General features: G+C 41.2%; 2 protein-coding genes across 2 annotated transcripts in view; one reads left to right on the top strand and one right to left on the bottom strand.

The window, feature by feature from the left end:
* Window positions 1-27,987, top strand: part of znf1046 (zinc finger protein 1046) — a 659,651-nt gene that overhangs the window by 96,090 nt on the left and 535,574 nt on the right. The window lies entirely within an intron of this gene.
* LOC103910520 (NACHT, LRR and PYD domains-containing protein 3-like) lies at window positions 24-23,449 on the bottom strand. Its single transcript, XM_073947403.1, has 11 exons — window positions 23,367-23,449; window positions 22,638-22,688; window positions 22,358-22,465; window positions 14,076-14,180; window positions 13,543-13,627; window positions 7,340-7,535; window positions 5,474-7,244; window positions 3,698-3,871; window positions 2,496-2,669; window positions 1,414-1,460; window positions 24-1,119 (listed from the first exon to the last, which is right to left on the bottom strand). Exons 2-11 carry the CDS (start codon window positions 22,679-22,681, stop codon window positions 593-595), a joined length of 3,231 nt encoding a protein of 1,076 aa, XP_073803504.1. The 5' UTR covers window positions 22,682-22,688; window positions 23,367-23,449; the 3' UTR covers window positions 24-592.

Below are 27,987 nucleotides of genomic sequence, written 5' to 3'. Positions count from 1 at the left end.
ACTAACATGAACAGATCAATAAATACTGGAATAAATGTGTTTTTATTGTTCAGTTCAAGTCAAATCATGAAGAAGAAGAAGATCAGAAGAGCAGAAACAAACCTCACACTTCATTTCTCCTTTATTCATTGAGCTGCTGGATTTCTCTACAGTTGATTCAAGATTTGACAGAGATTCAGACATTTCCATGTTCATCATCACATTCTAATATCAGCAGTGGATTTGACATCGACTTTTATTATTTGTGCTCAAACAACAGAGAAACAATAAAGAAGATCAATCTGTAGACAAGAATGAGCTGATCTGAACACAGCAGCATTCTGGAGGACACTTCATCAACATCAATGATGACACTGATGAAGACTGAGAAACACACACACACACGAACACACACACACACGAACACACGTGCACACACACACACACACACACGTGCACACACGCACACGCACTTCCTCTCTCACACACACACACGCGCACACACACACACACACACACACACACGCACTTCCTCTCTCACACACACGCACACACATTGCTGCTGCTGCTGACTGCTCCTGCAGAGGATTCTGGGTAAATCTCTCATCAGTCTTCAGCTCAGTTTCACTGATGATCCAGAATAAAGCCCAAACCCAGGGCAGAGCGGCTTAGTGAATGTGGTCTGGACAGAGTGGATGAGGCTCATTGTGTCTCTATAGATGTTGTCGAAGATCAGAGTTCCTGCACTGTGATCCACAAACACTCCTATTCTCCTGCTGATCCGCTTTACTGGGAGATCAGTGCGTGTGTTATTGTGTATGAATGTGAATCTGGAGGAAGAGCAGATCAAACTCCAGGACTGAGCATTATATCCAAACGCACACTCACGACCTCCTCCCATCCTACCGATGCTCTTATATGACACTGATATACACACACCATGATCTCCACTCCAGTCAATCTCCCAGTAACAGCGTCCACACACACTCTCTCTGCACAACACCTGAGGAAGACCATCAAATCTGTCTGGATGGTCAGGATACGGCTGATACTCCCACACACTCTTCACCTCTCTGTTCTCCTCAGACAGAATGAGTAAAGTGTTTGCTGTGTTTGGATCCAGAGTGAGGAAACAGACATCTGAACACAAGAACACACACATTTATAACCACAGCTGTGTCTGTGTGTGTGTGTGTGTGTGTGTGTGTGTGTGTGTGTGTGTGTGTGTGTGTGTGTGAGTGAGAGAGAGAGAGAGAAAAAGAGAGAAAGGGAGTGTGTGTGTGTGTGTGTGTGTGTTTGTGTAAGCATGTGCATGTGTCTGTGTGTGTGTGTGTGAGAGAGAGAGAGAGAGAGAGAGGGAGCGTGTGTGTGTGTAAGAGAGAGAATATGTGTGTGTGTGTGAGAGAGAGTGTGTGTGTGTATGTGTAGTCGTACATTTGTGCAGTCCTGCTGTAATCCTCGTCTCTCCTCCATGATCCAGACTGTAAACACACACAGATTCACATTCAGTCAGTACACAAACATCAGCTTATAACACACACTTGTCAGCAGATGTGTGTCAGAATGATTGTGATCAAACATCACTCATTATTATATTATCCTCATGTTCCCTGATAGAAAATACTTTCCTCTGCTCACACACTCTGATGAAGACATACAGGAGATACAGCCTGTAGAATAGAACAATCCTGTCTATGAAGAACAAGTCATTCACTATTAGTTCATGTAGAGAGAGGGGGACACATTATGATTAAAAGTCCTCTTCAGTTTGGCCGACTGTAAAACAAAAGTTCTAATAGCAACTCATTTATCCAGCACAGTCTACGTCCAGCCTCATGTAGAGCCACAATGAGTTTAAACATATCATCATTAAACTGAAGCTCCTCTCATTCTGAACAGATATCATTATGTTCTGGAATAGTTGTGAGTATTGATCTGGTAATTCTGCAGCTCATAGATCTGCTCCACTGACAGAAGCTGCTGATTTATTTTTCACAGGATTATAATCAATGTGCACCAGGACAAAGCGGCTTTCACCACACAATAGGACTCAGATCAGAGGAGTATTGCACACAAGTAGATTAAGAAAGCCAGGATTTCAGAAAAAGTGCAGCTTGACTGAGTCTAGGAACCACTGGTCAGTTTTCACTCACTTTGGGAACCACTGGTCAAGCAAACAAACATAAAAATGTGACAAAATACCTGCTTAAAAGCCACACACACACACACACACACACACACACACACACACACACACACACACACACACACACACACACTTCTAACCTGATACTGTACAGTTCTTCAGCAGAAATGTAGAGAACAAGTTTTTCTGCTCAACTGAAATGCTGAAAGTGTACAGTGTTAATTTGAGATATAATATCACGCTTAATGTGAGAACTGCCCCAGTGCACTGACATATTTAACAGGTTTGATTAATATCTGGACACTAGAAGAGCAGTGAAGTATCAAAGTATCTGCATTCACAATAAAAAAGGCAGTGCTGCTCCACATACTTGAGTTTGTCCAGTGTGTAGTTTGGATCCTCCAGTTGTTCAGAGAGCAGCTTGACTCCTGAATCTCCTGGATGATTGTAGCTCAGATCCAGCTCTCTCAGGTGTGAGGGGTTTGAAGTCAGAGCTGATGACAGAAAACCACAGCCTTCCTCTGTCACCATACAGCCAGACAATCTACAAACACAGCAATAGTCCACATCACACAGTTGGACAATCACACATCTCTTTGTGTTGTGAAGATGCTGACTGCTGTTTCTGCTCATGTCAACAGCAGTGATGAACACACACATCCTGATCAGCTCTCCTTATTGATCAAGCCCTCGCATCAGCAAACTCACACACTCACACACGCAACAAGGACTCGACATCATCTGTAGAAGTGTACAGAGAAATAATTCATAAGACATCACATGAAGCTGTAAAGTCTGCTGTGAGGAATAAGACACATTTGACCTCAGAAGGAAATCTTGAAGTATAAAGTGTAATTGAAAATGAGCTGATTTCCATTATTTATATTTAGATCATCTTTAGATTATATCGTGGACAATATTGTAAATAAAGTAAACACACTCAAACTCAATCTCTTGGTGTCTTTGTCTCCTGTCTGATAGTCACTAGAGCTGTAGTCAATCCACCTTTGAGTCCAAATATTAACAAGGCAAAGAGACTTCTTCAGTTTAGATAAGATTGTCATAAGAGTTTTATATGTTTTCAGGAAAACTGCAAACTGTACAAACATCAGAGCAGGTCAAAACCTCACCAGGGCCCAAAACCCTACAGACCCCACAGGGTTAACTTTGTCTTCATCTCTGTTATTTATTTATTTAGACAGGATTGCCAGAACATCTGACAAATTCTTAAATAAACCTTTCCAATAAACAAATGCAAATATAAACAAAAATATAATATTAACATATAAAATATGAGTACAGAATTTACAGACAATTCATCCAAAAATTATTTAAATACAGTCATATTTCTGTCTATTAGAAAAAGTATTTTACACGTTTGTATTTTACTCAGTAATGCTTTTGACTGCATTTGTCTATACACAAACACATTTGTATAGATATGAATTAAATCACACCCATAACAATTTGCCCATTTGCCAACACACTGAGTGGGGAAAGGGGCTTCCCATATTTGTTAAACCACTATGTAACTATCTGTTTGGAGTTACTGTTGAGTGGAAGAGTATTTACCTCAGTGTCTCCAGTTTACAGTGTTGACTCTTCAGTCCATCAGAGAGAAGCTTCACTCCTGAATCCTGCAGGTCATTGTTACTCAGGTCCAGCTCTCTCAGCACACAGTTTGAGGATTGTAGAACTGAAGATAAACTCTCACAGCACTGAACAGTGAGATTACAGCCCTGTAGCCTGTGTAGAGGACAAGCACAATATATATGTTATCATCTGGGACCTCACTGATTAACAATGCTTGCTTATGAAAAGGACACCAGCTTCCACCCTTATGGTTGTATGTACTAACAGTAGTGTAGCATGATATACTGATATTATAAAAGTATAGCGATACCCTAGCACTCAAAACAATATGATTCTGAATTTTTTTAGTACCGGTACTTTTAAGTGACAGCAGTAGTTGTGAGTGCTCGTCAATAGGGGGCAGTGTGGGAGCCGTGCGCTTCTTCTACAGCAGGGGTCTTAAGCTCACGGTCTGATACTCATGGGATGATAGTTTGTGGCCCCCGCCTTAATTTGAAAGTTTAATATTAGTGCGCCCCGCAGGTTTGATATATATGACTCTTTACAGTTTTGTTTGTTGAGCTGAACAAGCCCACCAATCACAGTGGGGTATATGGCTCTTGGGGGCGGGACATAAGCTAAGCTTGACGCATGCAGGTAAACATTTTCCAATGAGTGAAAGTTACAGCAGTGTTGCCATGGAGTGTTTCCCTGTGATTGCTGGCTGCCTTGTTTCTATTGGGCACATGCGGACATTCAACCCATCGCACTTCATTCACAACACTTCAAAAAAGGTTGTGTAAGTTGCTTGCCAGCGGGACATTATAAATATATAAATGTATATATTTATATGTTGACTAGTGCTGAGCCAGAGAAAGACGCGTCATATCATCACAATTATGCAGCGTTTTAACCGCCTAATGCTTATTTTATGTTTAAGATAAACATTTACATGACAATACAAACAAGCACTAGTAAAACAAGACATTTAGAGTTTGTGAAACACATAAGAAAGTCTAACAAGCCATTCAAATATCATTTGCTGATGTGTTTTATTCATATCAGATTTTATTCATATCAGATGGTGAAAGCAACTATAAAGTTGAATCTACTCTTCTCCAAGTTCATCAGACACTCACTTGCATGCATTTGTGGAGTAACTGGTGAATTTACGTGCTGAATCCTGCGTGTTCTGCTTTTATGAATGAATCAAACGCGACACTCATCTCACATTATAGATCACGATCACTTACACGTAGTTGTGAATTGGGATAACAGGTAGTTGATGACAGGATGAGCAAGCGTGTGAATAGGTTTAATTAAACAGAGAAACAAAACCAAGTAAAAGGGGAACATCTGTCATACAGCGCTATTGTGGCTACGCCTTGGAAACATTAAGGGTGAGCCTTCTAAAATAATGATCGCCTAGCAAAACTGACTCCAGGATCCAAAATATTTTAAATCCACCAGCAAAAGGGTTAATAACAGCAGTAAAGCAGCGGTGGTAGAGTTACTCTGCATTGCAAGACTAAAGACACATTTTTATTCACTGGATCATTCATTTTTCATCTGTTGTCAGGTAGAGCTGACCTGCAAATAAAGCTTTTCATCTTGTCTCGTTTCCAATCCAAATATCTAAACAATCTTAAATCAAGACTAGACAAGAAAAACAGCACGAGGAAATGTAGTGATGCTTCAAACTTCTGCTTGAGATTATATTACTATTTAATATCAGCAAATGTCTATTTCTTAGATGAAAGAAGCACTTTGACTTACAGAGCTCTTTTGGAGGTTTTGATGACTGCTGATAGTCTGATGAGACACTCGTCTGATCTCTGGAATTTCTGAAGCTCAAACTCCTCCAGCTCCTCCTCTGAGGTCAACAACACAAAGACCAGAGCAGACCACTGGGCAGGTGAAAGGCGAGCAGATGACAGACTTCCTCTACTGAGGTGAGACTGAATCTCTTTCAGCAGAGTTTGGTCGTTCAGTTCATTCAGACAGTAGAACAGATTGATGGATCTCTCTGGAGACAGATTCCCTTCAAGTTTCTGCTTGATGTAGGCAATTATTTCCTCTTTGCTCTGGTCTCTGTCATCCTGCTGTGTCAACAGGCCTCGTAAGAGTTGTCGATTGGACTGAAGTGACAGACCGAGAAGGAAGCGAAGGTAAAGGTCCAGATGTCCATTCTCACTTTCCAGAGCCTTGTCCACTGCAGTCTTCAGGAAATCAATCATGGACTCATCTCTGTTCTTTTCTGCTTTTTTTTGTTCGATATCTAGAATCAGATGTTGATAAAGGGCTGCAATGAACTCCTGAATGCTCAAGTGAAGAAAGCAGTACATGGTGCCAAGAATGATCCCCGTCTCCTCCTTAAAGATCTGGGTACACATGCCTGAGTACACCGATGCCTTATAGACGTCAATGCCACAGTATTTCAGATCGCTCTCATAAAAGATCACATTGTTTCTTTCCAGCTGCTGGAAGGCCAGTTTCCCCAGTGAAAGGATGAGGTTCGGATCCCAGGAGACATCTGCTGTGTTTTCTCCATCATACTTTCTTCTGCTCTGCTGGATCTGAAAGCGGAGAAAGTGTGTGTACATCTGTGTCAGAGTCTTGGGAGATTCCTGCAGTGTTTCAGCATGAGCCCTGTGTTTCAGTTTCAGTATGTTCTGGAGAACAGTGGCTGAAATCCAGCAGAAGACTGGGATGTGGCACATAATAAAGAGACTCTTTGACTGTTTAATGTGATCAATGATTTCTCTGGCCTGATTCTGATCTGTGAGTCTCTTTCTGAAGTACTCCTCCTTTTGGGCATCATTGAATCCTCGTATCTCTGTCAGCCGGTCAATACAGTCAGCAGGAATCTTACAGGCAGCTGCTGGTCTGCTGGTGATCCAGATGAGAGCAGAAGGAAGCAGATTTCCCTTGATGAGGTTCGTCAGGAGAACATCCAGAGAGACTGCTGAAGATACATTACGACACGTCTCATTACCAGCAAAGTTCAGAGGAAGACGACATTCATCCAATCCATCAAGGATGAACAGGACTTTGAATCGTGTGCTTCTTGTAAGGTTCAGTTCTTCAGTCTCTGGGAAAAACTGAGTTATGAGGTCTTTTAAACTTTGTCTTTCTTTCTCCTTTAAGTTTATCTCTTTGAATGGAAGAGGAAATATGAAGCTGATGTCTTGATTTTCTTTCCCTTCAGCCCAATCCAGAACAAACTTTTGCACAGAGACTGATTTCCCGATGCCAGCAACTCCTTTTGTCAGGACAGTTCTGATCTGCTCGTCTTGTTCAGCTGCTTCAAACAAATGTTTGCATTCAACCTGTATCTCTAGTGACTGATGACGTCTGGAAGCAGCTTCAATCTGTCTGATCTCATGTTCAGTGTTGACCTGTTCACTCGCACCCTGAGTGATATAGAGATCTGTGTAGATGTTATTCAGAAGTGTGGAGTCTCCTTGCTGAGCAATTCCTTCAAACACACTTTGATATTTCTTCTTCTTCAGGCTACATTTAAGCTGATTAATGAAGAACAGCTCATCTAAACACAGGAGCAAAGAAACAGAGAGATTTAGTCTTGACTTTTCCAGCTATATTAGTAAGTGTCAGTCTGACAGATACCCATGAGTCTCTTACCCAGGAGAGTATCAGCAGCTTGATCTTGATTCATCTCTCTCAGGAAGAAGAGTGTGAGATCAAGAGCTGCTTCTGTGATAATGCTTCTGTTCTCATTAAAGTCTTTTACAAACTCTGGTCTGTTTTTGTGTTGTAAGATTTTCCTAAAGTTTTCCAGCTGATTCTTCAGAAATCTGATCATTTTGCTCTCAAGATTCTGTGATTGAAGAAAAGAGGAGATCAATGTTTAAATGAAACATTTATTAACATACAGTTGTACATCCACAAACTATTCAATAAAGAAAAAAAAACATTATAATATGAGTTGAAGTTGACCACTTGATTTTGATTGGCTGATAAACTTTGTAAGGTGTTGTTATTTTCAGATAAACACACAGCTAAAGCAGATTTGGCAGGTTTTGAGCACATGACAGTTTCATATCTCTACACTGAATGATTCCAGTAACTTCACAGTCAAACATCACATCAAAACACAACAGAAAGCGTTGGATTTGTAAGAAACTAGTCTCACACACAGGAGAAGTTTGAGGACAAAAACCTGACAAATGTCTGAAACACAACATGGCGGCTTTAGCTGTGGGAACATCAGCATCCCAGCAAACATATTACAATTATTACATTCATATTTAAAAGAAGCCAAATAGATGTTTACCAACAGCCCAAAACTAGACTAGTCATCAGATATGCAGCAGTGTGAAGTCTGTCTGATCTGTGTCTTTGATGACTAGTCTAGTTCTGGACTATAGTTAGATGTTTAGTAGATTTTTAGGTGTATCAGCTTGACTGCTTCCTGCTTTGCTACTGTTCGGATGTCTTTGCCTACTGCTCCGCTCCTTGCACTCCTGCTTTTTTATTTTATAATCTAATTTTAACTTGAGCCTATCAGCACAGTGCTCAAACGAAACAGCTTGAAGATCAACATCGAATCTACAAACTTTCTGGAGTACAACTTTACTTTTATTTAGAGGAATTATCGTCTAAACAATCCTCCCGCTACCAGCTGCTTTCATTCCTGAGACGGGAAAACACGGCTGTGAAAATGGCTCTGGATCATATTGATTTGGAATCTCACTGCTGCACCAACTGCCACAAACTTTTACATAAGATTGCAGTTCTTGAAACAAAGTTACTTGCGATCCAACCAGAACTGCCGAATTACACAGGACCGGTTCATCATGGAGCCTCACAGCATTCAGCCGGTAAGCCCTATAAATCTACTCCAGCTACTGTTTTGTGAACAGAAAAACAGATTGAAACTGTTGAAAATCAGCGTGAACTATGGCATAAACAAGGTGCGAGACCAAAGGGTACTCGTGGGGGCAGATCACGAAGGTCATACGCTGCTGCATTAGCGTTCTCTACCCCAAATACAGCTCGGACTCAAATACAGCTTCAGAACAGATATGAAGTTTTGAGTAATATGGGTGAAGATTCCCCAAATGCAGTTAGACAGAGATCGCATGACTCAGCAATTAACTTTGCTCTGAACAGAGGCTCAAGGCCGACTAGACAGCGGCATTCTGCTCTGATCGCAACAGAGATAAGAACATTGATTGTTGGAGACTCAATAATCAAAAATTTTAGGAGCAGAGATACCATGACATACTGCTTTCCTCATGCTACAGTTTCTGATATAAATAAAGAACTTGAGAACATATTAGGGGAAACATGAGACTGCAAAACGGATTATCATCCATGTGGGGAAGAATGATATTCGGAAGGAGCAGTCAGAACTGCTCAAGAGAGATTTCTGTAAGCTTTTGGAAACAGTTGAAAGATTGAAAATTCAGCCGTTCATCAGTGGACCACTCCCTGCAAGAGGGACAAATATGTTTTCAAGGCTCCTTGGTCTAAATGCATGGCTGCAGAAAACATGTAACATGAAAAGACTGAATTTCATCGACAACTTCGATCTCTTCTGGAACCAAAGACAGCTGTTTACATCAGACGGCCTTCATCCAAACAAGCTTGGTGCAAAAGTGCTGAAAGACAACATCCTCTTCTCCCTCCATCATCCATCAGCTGTGTATGCCACTGAACTGAATGACACACACACACCTAGCAAATGTCCGGATGACCACAGGACTTCAAATCAGCTCCTGAGTGGACTTGTGGCTGACGCATCCTACAACGACAGAGATAACACCACGCAGCCACAACAACCGCCGATAACGGACAAACTGCCGTCTGCACCCTGCACACTGAGCTCAACACAGGCAGACTGTGATGCATCAGAACAGCATCAAGTCTCAGCACTCATTGATGATCCCCAGGAAAACAGCCAGGTAAACATATCTCAGCAGCCAGAAACCCCAGACCCACAGCCTCTGTCACCGGACACGTTCTCATTGTCATCTTGCTCGCCTCTCTTGGATTTTTCAAAAAAGATGGAGGAACTGGTGTGTGCTGGAACTAAACTCTCACACTCCATTGCTGCTAGCCCCCAGTTAGCAACCAAAAGTCACCAAGCCACACGCCCATCTCTAAGCCCACCTCGCCCTACACCTAGGAAAGGCCTCAGGTCTTTGCGACAGCGCCAGGTCCCAAAAAACACCTCATCTTTAGCTGGTGAACTTAAAAACTGCCATTGATGTGTCTCGGGGGCCTGCTTAGGTAACAGTGTCTTTATCAGATGTTTACAGAACAAGCAGGAACCCAGTGTGTCTGTAGCTTTCTCTACGCAGATATGTGTCTTTTTACGTGACAGAAAACCAAAGACTCTTTCAGACCATATAGCAAATCATTCAAATCTGGTGTCTATTAAATGTATATCTGAGACTTCTGTAGTGAAAACGACTAAAACTGTTAAGTTAGCACTTCTAAACATCAGATCACTCAATAATAAGTCACTTTTAGTCAATGATTTTATCAACACAAATTGCCTTGATTTTATGCTTTTAAATGAAACTTGGCTAGATGACAGTTGTAGCGCAGCAGTTCTGTATGAAGCAGCTCCTTTAAACTTTGACTTTTTGAGTGTTTGCAGAGCTAATAGGAGAGGTGGAGGCATCGCTGCCCTGTTTAAAGATGTCTATGAATGTAAACAAGTGTCATTTGGTGACTATTTGTCTTTTGAATATCTGAGTATAGCACTAAAAGGGTCTCCACGCATCTTACTAATCATTATCTACAGACCTCCAAAATATTCTCCAGCTTTTATTGATGATTTTACAGAGCTTTTATCAATAGTAACATCTGAATATGATTATTTTAGTATTGCTGGGGATTTTAATATTCACATTGATAATCCAGAAATCAATGCTGTAAAAGAACTGATGACTGTTTTTAACACTTTTGATCTGACTCAGCATGTTCAAGGACGCACACACAATCGTGGACACACTCTTGATCTACTTATAACTAAGGGTTTACACATTTCATCGACTGTTGTTAAGGATGTGGCACTATCTGATCATTTCTGTATTTTCTTTGATATATTGATCACTCCTGCTATTAAAGACAGATCTGTCTCTGTCAGAAAGAGATGCATAAATGAGAACACTAGTGAGCAGTTTATGAAGGCCATATCGCTAGCACCAAGTATATCTGCAGATTCTGTTGATTCACTCCTTGATTTGTTTAATTCTAAAATTGAAAATGTAATAAATGACATCGCTCCTGTTAAAGTAGAACTGGCAAAGAGAGAGTCCCTTGGAGAAACTCAAGAGCAGTCCAAATTAAGAAAAGACAATGCAGGAAAGCTGAGCGTATGTGGAGAAAGACGAAACTAGTAGTCCATTATAATATCTATAAAGACAGTCTTCAGGCTTTTAATGTGGAACTAAAAACTGCTAGACAGACTTTCTTTTCAAACCTTATAAACAACAATGTAAATAATGCTCGCACACTCTTTGCAACAGTAGAGAGGCTCACAAACCCCCCCAGTCGGATTCCCAGTGAGCTACTCTCTGTAAGCAAATGTAATGAATTTGCTAATTTCTTTACTGATAAGATCAATAATATCAGAAAGGCAATCAGCTCATCCAATCAGCCAAGTTGTGTCGATATCAAACAAACTCAACCACAACTTGAGAAGTCAGACATTATGTCTGATTTCATGGCAATTAACGGTAAAATCTTAGAAGAGATGGTGCAAATTATAAAAACATCAACCTGCAGTCTTGACACGCTCCCCACATCATTCTTCAAAACGGTGTTTACCTGTTTAGAAATGGATCTTCTAAAAGTGGTAAATGATTCACTTCTCTCAGGGATTTTTCCAAACTCACTTAAAACTGCAGTTGTTAAACCCCTCTTGAAGAAGAGCAACCTGGATAACACCCTATTGAGCAATTACAGGCCAATCTCAAATCTCCCTTTCATTGGCAAAATCATTGAAAAAGTTGTTTTCAACCAGGTTAACAAGTTCTTAAACTTCAAGGGGTGTTTAGACAATTTTCAATCTGGTTTCAGAGCACATCACAGTACAGAGAGCGCTCTTATAAAGATAATCAATGATATACGTCTAAACACAGATTCAGGTAAAATAACAGTGTTGGTATTGCTCGATCTCAGTGCTGCATTTGACACTGTCGATCACAGCATACTTCTGGATAGGCTGGAAAACTGGGTTGGGCTGTCTGGGACAGTCCTCAAATGGTTCAGATCTTACCTTGAAGGGAGAGGTTACTATGTCAGTATAGGTGATCATAGGTCGAGGTGGACACCCATGACATGTGGAGTCCCACAAGGCTCGATTCTGGCACCTCTACTGTTCAACCTTTACATGCTCCCTCTAAGCCAAATAATGAGAAAGAATCAAATCTCCTACCACAGCTATGCTGATGACACTCAGATCTACCTAGCCTTACTGCCTAATGACTACAGCCCCATTGACACCCTCTGCCAATGTATTGATGAAATTAAAAATTGGATGTGCCAAAACTTTCTTCAGTTAAACAAAGAGAAAACTGAAGTCATTGCGTTTGGGAACAGAGATGAGGTTCTCAAGGTGAATGCGTACCTAGGCTCTAAAGGTCAAACGACAAAAAATAAGGTCAAGAATCTTGGTGTGACGCTGGAGTCAGATCTGAGTTTCAACAGTCATGTCAAAGCAGTCAGTAAATCAGCATACTATCATCTCAAAAACATAGCAAGAATCAGATGCTTTGTTTCCAGTGAAGACTTAGAGAAACTTGTTCATGCTTTTATCAGCAGCAGGGTGGATTACTGTAATGGACTCCTCACTGGCCTTCCCAAAAAGACAGTCAGACACTTGCAGCTCATCCAGAATGCTGCAGCCAGAATTCTGACCAGAAGCAGGAAATCAGAGCACATCACACCTGTCCTCAGGTCTCTACACTGGCTGCCAGTTACATTCAGAATAGATTTTAAAGTCTTATTACTGGTCTATAAATCACTAAATGGCCAAGGACCTCAATACATTACAGATATGCTCACTGAATACAAACCCAACAGATCACTCAGATCTTTAGGATCATATAAACTAGAAGTTCCAGGAGTTCAGTCTAAGCAGGGTGAATCTGCCTTCAGCCACTATGCCCCCCGCTGCTGGAATCAGCTTCCAGAAATGATCAGATGTGCTCCAACATTAGGCACATTCAAATCAAGACTGAAAACACATCTGTTTAGCTGTGCCTTTACTGAATGAGCACTGTGCTGCGTCCGACAGATCGCACTATTATGTTTTTCGTTTTCTTTTTCATTCTTTTATAACCTATTTTAACTCATTTTAATTTGTTTTTATCTGTTTTTAATAATTTTTATTGTCTGCATTTTATTTTCCTAAACTTGTCTTTTTTATTCCTGTTTATGTAAAGCACTTTGAATTGCCACTGTGTATGAAATGTGCTATATAAATAAACTTGCCTTGCCTTGCCTTGCCTTGCCTTAAATTGACCCTTTTTTTTTTTGGTCTGGCTATCATTGTTTAGACATCTAATAAAAATTGCAGAATAATCCACTCTGGTCTGTTGAATTATTAGAAAATAATACATAATAAATGTGTAACAGTGAATTTACGTGAATCACAGGTGTGAACTATTTTGGAATAATTCAATGAACTGCAGTCAATTATTCCACACTTGACAAATACTTTTTAATTCTTAACATCTTTAATTACGTAAAAAAAATAATAATAACAGTTACAAATGAAATGTGTTGCAGAAGCAGGATCTTTTCCAGTGAACATTTTGTGTGTTATATTTACAATTAAAGTATGAATCTAAATGAGTTTTTCCTACCTGGAAGATTGACTGGAGATTGTCTGTGAAGCTCTTGTGTCTCCTGTGAGTCTCGTCTCCTGAATCTGCTGACTCATATTCAACACTGTTAACAGGTAAAACTACTGTAATCATACATTTAGAGGCAAACACATACAGATATATCTTACAAACACTGAAAATAATGAATGTTCTGTAGTGGCGCTTATAGTAAGGAGACCACTGGACCACTGCTGTGTCACGTATTTTTTTTTTTCCCAATGCTTCATCTATATTTAGATATATTTACAAAATAGATACATGTTTTATGTCACACAAATAATAGAAATTACATGAGGATGAAGATGACATGAACAATCTATTTTTAATACTGACACTGAATAAGAAACTAAATCTGCCACTAGGTATCTGTAAATCAGTCACCAAAGTCATTGAGCCATTTGATTCATTCACACAACTGATTCATTCAGGTATGACTCTCTTTATTGAACTGTTGGTTCCCAAAATTGTACAGTACAATCCATGTGTGAGCAATTATGTAAAACACTAAATACCTTTGGGCAGATGATGGTGTTTTCTCTCCGAGGTCTAGTGGATAATTCATTGACTGGTCACTCTTGAGAGACTCAGAGCTGGACAAACATGATCCTGATCTCACACTGAACACACAAACACACCAGGGGAATAAACTTCAGAGGAAACTTCAGTCTCCTTAGTACACATTCTATTAAGACTGACAGATAAACAATTATTGAAAAAAAACAAAAACAAAACATTTCACCTGGCACAAAACTAGCACTTCACGAGTTCACACTTGCATTCGTTTAAGTATAAAGCGTATTTGGCGTGCTGTCCGGGGGGAGGGCTCTGAGCTCGAGGAGACACCCCAACTCGAGTTATTCCCCTTATAAGAAAACAAAGAGGAGTTGGGATTCGAGCGAAGTATCTAGCCCGGCCCCAGATCGCTCCCCCCGGGAATGCAATGCAAGAGGTGAGGTGACGGGGTGGTGGAGGGATGCTGAAGTCGTGAGATGCTGCAGGTAAGACAGCTTTGGTATATATAGGCGTTGCTCAGAAACTGATTTGATGATGGGATAATTGTCAATGACGTATTCGATACTGAAACTTCTGCGCATGCTCCTCCCGAAATTTGTTTACAAACATCACTTCACGAGTTCACACTTGCATTCGTTTAAGTATAAAGCGTATTTGGCGTGCTGTCCGGGGGAGGGCTCTGAGCTCGAGGAGACACCCCAACTCGAGTTATTCCCCTTATAAGAAAACAAAGAGGAGTTGAGATTCGAGCAAAGTATCTAGCCCGGCCCCAGAGCGCTCCCCAAAAAACGCTATTTGTTACAGGACAGCAGCCAGACAATGTGCAAGCCCCCCAAAATTTGCTGATCTTAAAAATTAGGAGGGGTGCTGTTGAGTTATAAGGTATGTGTTTCGGGAGGAAGCAGTTGCTGTGTTGATAGTGGTGCATGATGAATGTCTCTAGCAAGAGTGTCTGCTCCCACAGGAGACGGGCGTCTTCCGTGGGAGTGGTCACTGCATTAGCAATGTTGTGTGTTAAAGTATGCATCCCCGTAATAGCTGTCACTGTGCTGACAGTGGTGTATGATGAGGTATGAGTCTCTCATAGGAGTGGTCACTGCGCTTGCAGTGGTGCATAAGGTGTACGTCTCCCGTAGGACCAGTCACTGCGCTTGCAGTGGTGCATAATTATAAGGTGTACGTCTCCCGTAGGAGCGGTCACTGCACTTGCAGTGGTGCATAATTATAAGGTGTACGTCTCCCGTAGGAGCAGTCACTGCACTTGCAGTGGTGCATAGTTATGAGGTGTACGTCTCCCGTAGGAGCGGTCACTGCGCTTGCAGTGGTGCATAATTATAAGGTGTACGTCTCCCGTAGGAGCAGACACTGCACTTGCAGTGGTGTATAGTTATGAGGTGTACGTCTCCCGTAGGAGCGGTCACTGCGCTTTCAGTGGTGCATAATAGTAAGGTGTGTGTCTCCTGTATGAGGTATGAGTGGTTACTGCCCTAGAGGCAGTGTGTAATAAGGTGTATGTCTCCCGTAGGAGCAGTCACTGCGCTTGCAGTGGTGCATAATTATAAGATGTGCGTCTCCCGTAGGAGCAGTCACTGCATTTGCAGTGGTGCATAATTATGAGGTGTACGTCTCCCGTAGGAGCGGTCACTGTACTAACAGTGGTGCATGATAATAAGGTGTGTGTCTCCTGTATGGGGTATTAGTGGTTGCTGCCCTAGAGGCAGTGTGTAATAAGGTGTACATCTCCCGTAGGAGCAGTCACTGCGCTTGCAGTGGTGCATAATTATAAGGTGTACGTCTCCCGTAGGAGCAGTCACTGCACTTGCAGTGGTGCATAGTTATGAGGTGTACGTCTCCCGTAGGAGCGGTCACTGCGCTTGCAGTGGTGCATAATTATAAGGTGTACGTCTCCCGTAGGAGCGGTTACTGTACTAACAGTGGTGCATAATAGTAAGGTGTGTGTCTCCTGAATGAGGTATAAGTGGTCACTGCCCTAGAGGCAGTTTGTAATAAGGTGTACGTCTCCCGTAGGAGCAGTCACTGCGCTTGCAGTGGTGCATAATTATAAGATGTGCGTCTCCCGTAAGAGCGGTCACTGCAGTTGCAGTGGTGCATAATTATGAGGTGTACGTCTCCCGTAGGAACGGTCACTGTACTAACAGTGGTGCATGATAATAAGGTGTGTGTCTCCTGTATGGGGTATGAGTGGTCGCTGCCCTAGCGGCAGTGTGTAATAAGGTGTACATCTCCCATAGGAGCAGTCACTGCGCTTGCAGTGGTGCATAATTATAAGGTGTGCGTCTCCCGTAGGAGCAGTCACTGCACTTGCACGTCTCCCATAGGAGCGGTCACTGCGCTTGCGGTGATGCATAATTATAAGGTGTACGTCTCCCATAGGAGCGGTCACTGCATTAGCGGTGGTGCATAATAAAGTGTACGTCTCCAGTAGGAGCGTTTACTACACTTGTAGTGGTGCATAATAATAAGGTGGGCTAGCAGTGATGCTTGATGAGGTGTACGTCTCTAGTGGGAGCTGTCACTGCACTTGCGGTGGCACATGATAAATAAGGTGTGCGTCTCCAGTGAGAGCGGTTACTGCGTTAGCAGTGGTGCATAATAATGATTTGTACGTCTACCATAGGAGCAGTCACTGCGCTTGCAGTGGAGCATAATAAGGCGTGTGTCTAGAGTGGAAGCAGCCACTGTGCTTGCAGTAGTACGTAATAGGGTGTGCATCCCCAATGAGAGCGGTCGCTGTGCAGCAGCAACCTTACAATAGAACTCCTTGAAGGGGTTAATGACCAGGGTTAGGAAAGGTTTAGAGGTTGAAATGGTAAAAAAGGGGGCAACGATAGCGCATTTCCACTGACTTTTAGGTTTAATTTCTGTGGAAAACTTAATTGATAGGATTAAAGGAACTTAAGGTAGTGCAAGGAGCATTGAGCAGTACCTGAAGTTTTGAATGGAGTTCCATGGTTTATACTGAGTGCAATTGCGACTTGAAATCGCAGTGAAAATAGATGGGGTAAGCTAGTAATGGGATTCTGGATGATTTCTGAGCTGAAGTTGCTTATCAGCTTGGTGTTATTATTACTCCAGAATTACTTATCAAATTTATTTAATTAAGCAATTTATTTTATAGACACGTGTTGTCTATGTAAACGTTAATAACGTACTTAAGTTTATACATGTTAAGTACCTAGACGATGAATCTAAGGAATATAGTCTATACGTGGCCCAGGATCACAGGTGGGAGGAAAAGAGAAGAGGGGCTGCCGGCGTTAGTGACGTCAGCGGAGGCAGCCTCATGCTGGCACTTACGTCGGGGCCTGACAGAAAATCAGGGACTAGAGCCGTTTGTGGAGGCGTGCTCACGCTACTGATGAACCTAGAATCACAGGTGGAAGGAAAAGAGAAGAGGGGCTGCCGGCGTAAGTGACGTCAGCGGAGGCAGCCTCACGCTGGCACTTACGTCGGGGTCTGACAGAAAATTAGGGACTAGAGCCATTTGCGGAGGCGTGCTCACGCTACTGATGACCCTAGAATCACAGGTGGGAGGGAAAGAGAAGAGGGACTACCGGCGTAAGTGACGTCAGCGGAGGGAGCCTCACGCTGGCACTTACGTCGGGGCCCGACAGAAAGTTGGGAATTAGAGCTGTTTGCGGAGGCGTGCTCACGCTACTGATGACCCTAGAATCACAGGTGGGAGGAAAAGAGAAGAGGGGCTGCCGGCGTAAGTGACGTCAGTGGAGGCGGCCTCACGCTGGCACTTACGTCGGGGTCTGACAGAAATTTAGGGACTAGAGCCATTCGCGGAGGCGTGCTCACGCTACTGATGACCCTAGAATCACAGGTGAGAGGGAAAGAGAAGAGGGACTGCCGGCGTAAGTGACGTCAGCGGAGGCAGCCTCACGCTGGCACTTACGTCGGGGCCCGACAGAAAGTTGGGTATTAGAGCCATTTGCGGAGGCGTGCTCACGCTACTGATGACCCTAGAATCACAGGTGGAAGGAAAAGAGAAGAGGGGCTGCCAGCGTAAGTGACGTCAGCGGAGGCGGCCTCGCGCTGGCACTTACGTCGGGGCCTGACAGAAAGTTGGGGTCTAGGGCCGTTTGCGGAGGCATGCTCGCGCTACTGATGACCCTAGGATCACGGGTGGAAGGAAAGAGAAGAGAGGAGAGCTACCAGCGCTAGTGACATCAGCGGAGGCGGCCTCACGCTGGAACTTGCGTCGGGGCCTGAAGAAAGTTGGGGGCTAGAGCCAATTGCGGAGGCGTGCTCGCGCTACTGATGGCCCTAGGATCACATGTGGAAGGAAAAGAGAAGAGAGAAGGGGCTGCCGGCGTTGGTGACATCAGCGGAGGCAGCCTCACGCTGGAACTTGCATCAGGGCCTGAACAAACCTGGTTAATCTGCAAGCGGCATGAAGGAAGACTCCGCTTGTTAAGTGGTGACCTATTGGTGACGCAAGTAATACTGTTTCCGGGTCCAAGCCGCCACTCATTTGAGTTGAGAAATTTCTTCGTTTATGATCACTTTAAATTCTCATCACACAATAAAGTTAATTTTATACAATAAAGTTAATTTTATACAAAATCAGTGTACACAAGCATTGCTTGCTGCATAACAATTACCAAAAAACAATAAGCAATTTATAAAAATTAATCACTTTCTGCCCGTCAGATATAAGGTGTGGACGTATGTATAGGGTATATGCTGAGCTACTGCTTTTCCCATGCTGATACACTTCCAGTGACCTGTTATTGTGAACTTTTTCCGTTTTGTACAGTTCCTTATACAGCATCGATGTTGTAATGTCATTAAAATACATTCAGTTAAATTAACTTTAGCATTTATTTGGTTGCTAAAGCGTAAAATTAGACAGAAGCTGTTTACTCGCACGCGGTCGTCAGAATCGGCTGGGGTCAAATAAATGCTCATATTATAAAGATATGGCGATATCACTCAGCTAGTGGAGATCGCTCATTTTTAAAGAAAATAGACCTTAAACGCACTGGCTTTGCATTGGCATTCAATTCGCCCGAAGTGCTTAGCCCAGGTTACTGGGAAATTAAGAGTCCTATTAGCATGCTTTGGCATATACCCCGTTGTGATAATGATTTCGAAAGTAATAAATTGCTTTGTAAACATTATAATTAACATTTCATGAGTCTCCCCATGCAGTAAGTTAAGAAATTATTTGTTTATGATCAATTTTAAACATATTACACGATAAGTTAGTTTTATACAGATTCATGTTGTACACAACCATTTTTGGGCTTGCTGCATAACAAATACCAAACATTTTTAACAATTTATAAAATTAATTACTTGCATCTTGTATGAGGCATAGACATATATATTGTGATCATGATTTTCGAAAGTAATAAATCGCTTTGTAAACGTTATAATTACCATTTCATGGGTCTCCCCATGCAGTTGAATAGAGCGCTTGGACCCGGAAGCTGCTTCGCGTGACGTCACACTCACGAGCGGACTGGCTTGTTTTTTTCTAAATTTGGGGCGCCGAGAGCAGTGATTGCGGGCGCTACTAAGTGGAAATGTTCCGTGCGTGGGGGGTGGATGAGCCCGTAGCGGAGACATGCTCACGCTGTCATGGCGAATTGGCCGATGGTGGCGCTTCGCCTGAAGAGCGGTGGCCTGGCACTCGCTTGATCTGGGCCGGTGGTTTCCAACTGGGGAGCGGCTCAGGTTTGTTGCCGGTGTCTGAAAGAGCGGCGGCGTGGCGGGCCTAAGTTAAGACCGCGTACTCTGTTGATATGCTCTGCCGAGTGTTGATGCGCTGGACGTCGGCTTGGAGTTTGCAAGAGGAGCCGTGTCATCCTCATGGAAATTTGCTGTTTGGACGAGGCTACCGCGATTGGATGTGCCAATGCTGAAGTCGTGAGATGCTGCAGGTAAGACAGCTTTGGTATATATAGGCGTTGCTCAGAAACTGATTTGATGATGGGATAATTGTCAATGACGCATTCGATACTGAAACTTCTGCGCATGCTCCTCCCGAAATTTGTTTACAAACATCACAAAGTAACTCTTAGCTCAAGGTCTGGCTGATCAGGGGCCTCATGTACGAAGACTTGCGTGGAAATCTTACTAAAACATTGCGTACGCACAAAGCTGTAAATGTGCGTACGCAGAAAAAAAGTCAGATGTATGAAACACTGCGTACGCCGAATCTCACGCATATTCTTTTGTACATCTGAATAAACGTGAAACTGAGCGCAACATGCACGAGCACAAAACCCCTCCCTGCCTCCTTCCCCGTATGAATATGCTAATGACTATGCTAATGGCAAAACCCAACGAAAAAGCAATGGCAAAAGCAAGCAAAAAGAGAAACTTTGAACAGAATGTGAATTGGAGGTGCTGCTTTCGGAGGTAGACCGGAGAAAAGCGGTGTTATTTGCAAGTTTGTTCTCCGGAATTAACAACAAAAGAAAAAAATAGAGTGGGAGAGTTTAGCTGATACGGTTAACACAGTTGGGTCTGAACATCGCAATGAGTGCATTTAAAAAAGAAATAGTGTGGTTTATAACTGAAAAATGTTGCAGTACCCTTAGCAGTCTCAGTGGCGCACCTCATAAGAAGCATGTGATCATGTACTGACATGTTCGAGCATAAACTCGGCTCGAATCCAGCGTCTAATAAATTCTTTCTTTTTTTCCCCGCTACATATCAGATTTTAGCCACTATTTATCAAGAGAAAGACAAGTAGGAATCATCAATAAGTTTGTGCATCATATTTTATTTGCACATTTATTGAATGGAAATGTTTCTGATTCACGCATGCAAATTCATCTTCAGATAGTGTCTTTATAGCAATGTGCGTGCGGTAGATCGCTCAGATTACATTGGGAAAACAGGCGACCGCTGCAAATTGTGCTTTAATGTTTAGCTGGTCAACTGTATGGTATGGAAATCTTACATACCTACTATATGAACCCGTCTCATACAGCTGCCATTGCAAGGATCAGACACTTTGTAGAGAGGAATTTAACACAACTGCCTCTAGGAGTCGCCAATGGAAATAAAACAGACACGCACAAAAAATGTGCGTACGCCTGCCAGAAAGCTGCCGTGAACCTGCGCACATTCCCACGTTCAGTTCATTGTTAGTAAATCCAAACGTGAGCGATTCTGAGCGTGAAACCTGGCGTACGCAAAGTTTTTGTGCGTACGCAGGGTTGATACATGAGGCCCCAGGTCTGTTAAACAGATTAGACTTACACTGCGTATAGAAAGTATTCAGACCCACTCTTTGTTCTATTGCGGCCATTTGCTAAAATCATTAATCGTTCATTGTTTCCTCATTAATGTCCACACAGCAGTACATACTGTCAGTACATACTGACAGAACAACACTGAACTGTAGACGTTTTATGCAGATTTATTAATAAAGAAAAGCTGAAATATCACATGGTTCAGAGCCTTTGCTGTGAACTCAGCTGCTGTCCATTTCTTCTAATCCACCTTGAGATGGTTTTTCACCTTCAGTTGAGTACAGCTGTGTTTGATTACACTGATTGGACTTGAATAAAGTCACACACCTGTCTGTATAAGAGTTTACAGCTCACAATGCATCTCAGAGCCAATGAGAATCATGAGGTCAGAGGAACTGCCTGAACAGCTCAGAGACTGAATTGTGGCAAGGCACAGATCTGGCCAAGGTTACAGAAACATTTCTGCTGCACTGAAGGTTCCTCAGAGCACAGTGGCCTCATAATCCTTCAATAGAAGATGTGTGGGACGACCAAACATTTTCTAGAACTGGCTAAACTGAGCTGTCAATAGATCTGTCAAATGCTCTGATCCACTGATTTACAACAAAATAAATGTAAAGGTTTTGAAGCTTCATGAAGCAGCGCTCCAAAATCAGCCATCAGCTCTGTTTACTGGAGTACTCTTGGTGATTAGCGGTGTGTTACCTGTTCATGTACATTCAGAGCATGTTTCGCTGGTTTGTGTTTTAATCTTCTGTGTTTATTGTTAGCTGTCTGGATATTGGATTACTCTTTGTGGATTACCCTTGATTATGATTGATTGCTTGTTTTGTCCCCTTGCCTGTCTAAAAGATACTCTGAATAAGAAATTAAAACCATCACTGGGTGTCTGTAAATGTCCTAATTCACCAAAAGTCATTGAGTCATTTGATTAATCCAAACAACTGATTCATTTACTAATGACGCTATTTTCTGGATTGTTGGTTCACAATAACATGTTCAATACAGTCCATGTGTGATCAATAATGTAAAACACTGAATACCTTTTGACTGATGATGGTGTTTTCTCACTGAGGTCTGGAGGATTACCACCTTTAGACCGGTCACTCTTCAGAGACACAGAGCTGGACACACGAGATCCTGATCTCACACTGAACACACAAACACACCAGAGGAATAAACTGCAGGACAAACTTCAGTCTCCTTTACAAGAGTTTATCAGACAATATGAGTTTGTTCAGTTTAATTCAGCACAAACTAATAGTTGACTGAAGATTTGTCTGTTGTCATGTTGAAATAATGGTGTAAAAACAGAGTCAATACCTGTGTGTCTCTGAGAGAGAGTCCTTTACCCGCTCCTCTGCCATACTGCAGCTAAAACACCAATGCAGACATTAGCAGAGCTTTCAGGAAACAATCATACACACATACATATATATATATATATATATATATATATATATATATATATATATATATATATATATATATATATATATAGTCCTTAACATGAATGCAGTTAGTTTAACCCTTATCTGACATCTCAGCTGTTTTACATTTGATTTAAGGTAAATGCCTGTTATACAGAGTTTATCAAAAGTTCAGGTTCAGCCAATTGTTGATTTAGTGAGTAATAAAATTTCTCTCTACTAAAGAGGCTATTTGGTTAATGAGTTACTCTGACAGTAAAGGGTTAACTGCAGTGTTGTTTAAGGATCGTCAGCTTGTTGTTTTCAGCAGCTTTTCTTCCTGTTCAACTGAAGGTCTGCTTTAACTTTACTTTTGATTTGGTGACTCTGAATGTTTAGAGTTATATTTAATGCTGAATTATTGGACACTATTGAGTCAGTCTGATATAGAAGAGAACAAACACTGTAAAGGGATTAAAAATAAAGCTTTTAGACACAGTGTTTAAATGAGCGTGTTTGACTCAGTGTTTAATCTGTGTTTGAGGATTTGATCTTCAGGATCAGACATTTAAATCACACTCACACATATAAAACCCCTTCATCATCTCCACAAATCAGAGTAATGTTGAAGTGTTAAACTCACATGTAGAAGAACAGACGCTCTTGTGCAGCAGGAACACGATCTGAGCTCTTTCACTCTTTCACTTCACTAAAACACACCTGTGTGATCTACAGGTACATCCTGAAATATTACTGGCTCCACAGAGTGACACTGACATGAATATTCATGAGATTCTTCTGACTGTGGGCACGTCCTGAAGACAACACACAAACCACTGGAGCTGAAGATATCTGTGCAGATTCTCTGAGCACGAGTGTGTTAAAGGAAGATTTATAGGTATTTAAGATGAAATCTGAGAGGTCTCTGGAGAATATTTACAGCAATGTTGAACCTATAAATTAAGATTAGAGATTTATATATAAACGAGTACACCTCATACAGATCTCTCTGTTCTATTATTATTATTTAGTGTGTTTATACAATAGATTAGTCAGTACCAAAGGCAAAACTGAACTAACTGAACAAAATAACTGAAGATCACAGGGAAGAGAAACAGCACACACAAATGAATAATGTTTAACCAGAGGAAAAATCAAGAAAACCATTAAACAGCATTACATTCAGTTCAAATGTTGTAGTTTGTCTTTTATTTATTGTTTGCAACACATAATTTGAATGTACATGTGTTATCTCTCTATTTCTGAAGGGGTTTTCAAACTCTTATTTTAATCAATATATCTGTTTGTCTACACTCGCTATTACAGTACAGATGTTTAATACTATTAATACTAAAAAATTCAGGATAAATGTCAATAAAAATATATTTTTCCTCAGAAACTAAGACAAGGTTGACGTGTCTTGGTTGTTAGAAATTAATTATCATTATCAGTAAAATCAAACTTAGCACCTCTTATTAATTTATTTGTTCTTATTATTGTATGCTTAAAGGGAAATAACATTAGGGAAAACATAGTTATACACAAATCATTACAAAAGGCAATGTTAAATTAAATACAGATAACTTAATCATCTTAATAGATCTTTACAGTAACTCTGTATTGAAATCAGGGAGTGATTAAAACTTTTAGATCGGTGGAAAAGAGTTGACAGATTCAGGATCAGTTAGCACATTGTGTTCAGTGAATGTGATGTTTTCCAAATAGTGTAAGAGTTTTAGTTCACAATCCATAAACAAGATAATCTTAATCAGTTATGATGATCAGTTTACAGAACACTGAAATATAATAATGAGATAACGAGAAACCAGAATAGTTTAGTGTAATCACAACTGAAACAGTCATTTAATAATAGTGTCTGACTCCTTTTACAAATCTAACACATAAATCATTACATGGCTAATATATATCTGTAATATTTTAAAATGGCTTTCCTTTACTTTATTAAGAGGCAGTTTCCCAGACCACGATTAAGCGTAGTCCTAGACTGAAATGGCCATTTAGATCAGACTAACAGAAATGTGCTTTCTCTGTCTCGGTTTTAAAAAGTCTAAGACTTAGTCTAGTCCAGAACTGAATAGGCTGATTTCCTGCAGGAACACTAGAGCAACTTCAGGACTAAACTGAGCCTTAAATTAAACCTATCAGGAGGCAGGTGTAACTTCAGATTAATTTCATTTGGAGGACACATGGATTACCTGAACCATGTCAATGATGATCAGCGCTTTCCACCAGCCAGGCAAGTTCTTGCAGACAGAAGTGACCAGAGCAAGGTTTTAATGAATTAAGTGTTCGAGATGGATAAAGTAAACCATTTGAGAATTAAAAGCACATTACATGAACCACCCTGATGCTGGAACCCAGGCTAACTACAAGGTACTATTCAATAAATATGGAAATGTCCCAGGAGTCATGCGTTGCATAGAGGGAACCCATATTCCCATTAAGCGTCCCTCTACTCCTGACTTCTTTCAATATTTCCGCTCCTACAAAAGCAGATGAAAGAATAGATTTCTCCAATGCTTTTAGTTCTTTCCTTAAAGATATCAAATCAGAAGAGTTTTTCATTTTAACAGCACAGAAAATGAGAAGAGAGATCCAAATCACTCAGAAACACATCCTGCTTCACTAAAAGTGCTTCCACAATTAGTAAGAATGTTTGATTTATGCGATGTGTGGAGGAATGATCATCATGAAAATAAACAGCACACTTGGGCACATAGTAAGAATCATTTTATTTCAATGGCAAGGCTTGATAGATTTTACATGTTTCATTTTCAAGAAGATTGTGTCAAAGATTGTAAAATAATTCCTGTTGGGTTTTCAGATCACTCTTCTGTTATTTGTACTATAATTGTTAATTCTGTGGAGATTAGGAGTGCCTATTGGCATTTTCATACTTCCCTTTTAAAAGATGAGACATTTATTGAAATATTTTCTTTTTTTGGAGGAATTTTAAAGAAGAAAAACATCTTTATTCTTCACTGCAGCAATGGTGGGGTTGTGGCAAGATTCACATTAAACAATTATGCCAAGAATACACTTTTACTGTCACTAAAGGTGTTCCTGATTCCATGAAGAAACTAGAGGATGAACTAACAGACCTGTTTAACACAACAGCAGCTACAAGCAGTGATCAATCTGAAACCCGGAAATCAAACACAGATTTGCTGGCTGACCTTTGAGGAGTAAAAGCACAAGGAGCATTCATTCATTCAGGTTTAATAAACATTACACAAATGGATGCTCCTTCTAAGCTTTTTTAGTCTAGAACAGAAAAATGGCCAAAGTGGAATTATTCATTCACTAAACAATAATGCAGGAGAGGAACTTTATAATCCAGTGACATACGAAAACATGCTGTTCACTTTTATTCAGAATTATACAGATCATATAGAAGTTAAAGATCTCCCAAACACTGATGAGGACTCTAATGCCATGCTTGAGCTCTCATTGTCACAGAATGAATGATACACAGCGGTAATGAGTATGGGAAGTGGAAAGACTCCAGCTATTGATGAATCCCAGTAGATTTCAGTAAATCTTTGTGGTCAGTGATAGGTGATGATGATCTTTTGGTTCTTGATGACAGTTTGAATAAAGGTTTACTCTCATTAAGCTGCAGAAGAGCTGTAATTACTGTGTTACCAATAAAGGAGACTTGCGAAGAAGAAGCAACTGGAGACCAGCATCACTTTACTGCACCCATTATAAAATACTGTCAAAGGCATCAGCTACACGATTGAGTAAGGTAATAGGTCAAGTAATACACCAAGATTAACATTATTGTATAGCGAATAGATCAGTTTTTGACAATATTTATTTGGTTAGAGATGTTTTAGAAGTAATTGGGTATTAATTGTGGACTGATCTCTTTAGAGCAAGAGAAAGCGTTTGGCCGTATACAACATGAATATTTAATAAAGCTTTTAGAAATGTTTGGTTTGAGCGCAGCTTCTGTAAATATGATCAAGGTTTTGTACAGAGACATTCAAAGTATATTAAAAGTCGACGGTGGTCTGAGTGCTGCTTTTACAGTACAGAGAGGAGTTAGACAGGGATGTGCTGTGTCGGGGATGTTGTACACACTGCCTATCCAACCTGTGCTGAATAAACTAAGCTCTGAGATAAAGGGTGTGTGTGTTCCTCATTGTGACGTTTCTCTGCATCTTTCTGCTTGTGCTGATGATGTTGTTGTTTCATATCGAATGCGGAAGATATTCAGAAACTGGATTTTATTGTAAGTGATTTTCAGAAGATCTCCTCTGCTAAAGTCAACTGGGGAAAGAGTGAAGCCCTGCTTGTGGGCAGCTGGAGCGGTGTCCCTCCCAAGTTACCTGGAGGTTTGACCTGGAAGAAAGGTGGCTTGAAATACCTCGAGTGAAGATGACTGTGTTCAGAAGAACTGGAATGGCACGCTTGAGAAAATACAAGGACTTCTACAACAATGGAAATGGTTACTTCCCCAGTTATTGTATAGAGGCCGCACACTTATAGTTAACAGCTTGCTGGATCCTCTATATGGCACAAGCTGGCGTGTGGAGACCCCCCTATTGGTTTACTACCGAATCTTCAAAGAGAGATGGTCAATTTGTTCTGGGACAACCTACATTGGATCCCTCAAAGTGTTCTCTTCTCACCAAGAGATGAAGGAGGTCAAGGCTTGGTTGATCTTGTGAGTAGAGGAGCAGCGTATAGACTGCAGGTCATCCAGAGACTATTGTTTTGGGCCCAAGAGTCTTGTAGAGCCGGTGGTTTTTGTCAGGAGATGAAACTCCAGGATAGATGGACATATCAGTATCCAAAACAATGCCACGATTGAGAGACATTGTTGACGAAGCAGGCACTGGACTGAGTGAATCTTGCTAAATGTATGGGAATAGGATCAGTAAGGTTTGCACAGGAACTCTGAGATAAACTGAGTGTGAAGTTGAATGAAAAACACTGCTGGAGAGTTCTAGTCGGGATCTTTTTATCCCAGATGACGAGGAGTTTTCCCTGATATCAGAATTGAAGCTGTAGTTGGAGATAATAGTCCATCGCTGTGTTTTAATGAAAGTGCTGATGTTAGTTCAGCCGAAGGTGAAATATTTGACAGAGATATTGTGGAAATAAATAACGAGCACATTTTTAAAGACAGAACTGACAACGGTATGGAGAAACACACTGGCAGTAGAAGAAGTCATGAAAGCAGAATGGAGAATGATCTATAAAGCAGCATTGATGAGAAGAGGAGGACACTTGCA

This window comes from Danio rerio, chromosome 4 (assembly GCF_049306965.1).
Source record: "Danio rerio strain Tuebingen ecotype United States chromosome 4, GRCz12tu, whole genome shotgun sequence".
In the NCBI taxonomy this organism is placed as follows: Eukaryota; Metazoa; Chordata; class Actinopteri; order Cypriniformes; family Danionidae; genus Danio; species Danio rerio.
This window is presented reverse-complemented; position numbering and strand designations above follow the sequence as displayed.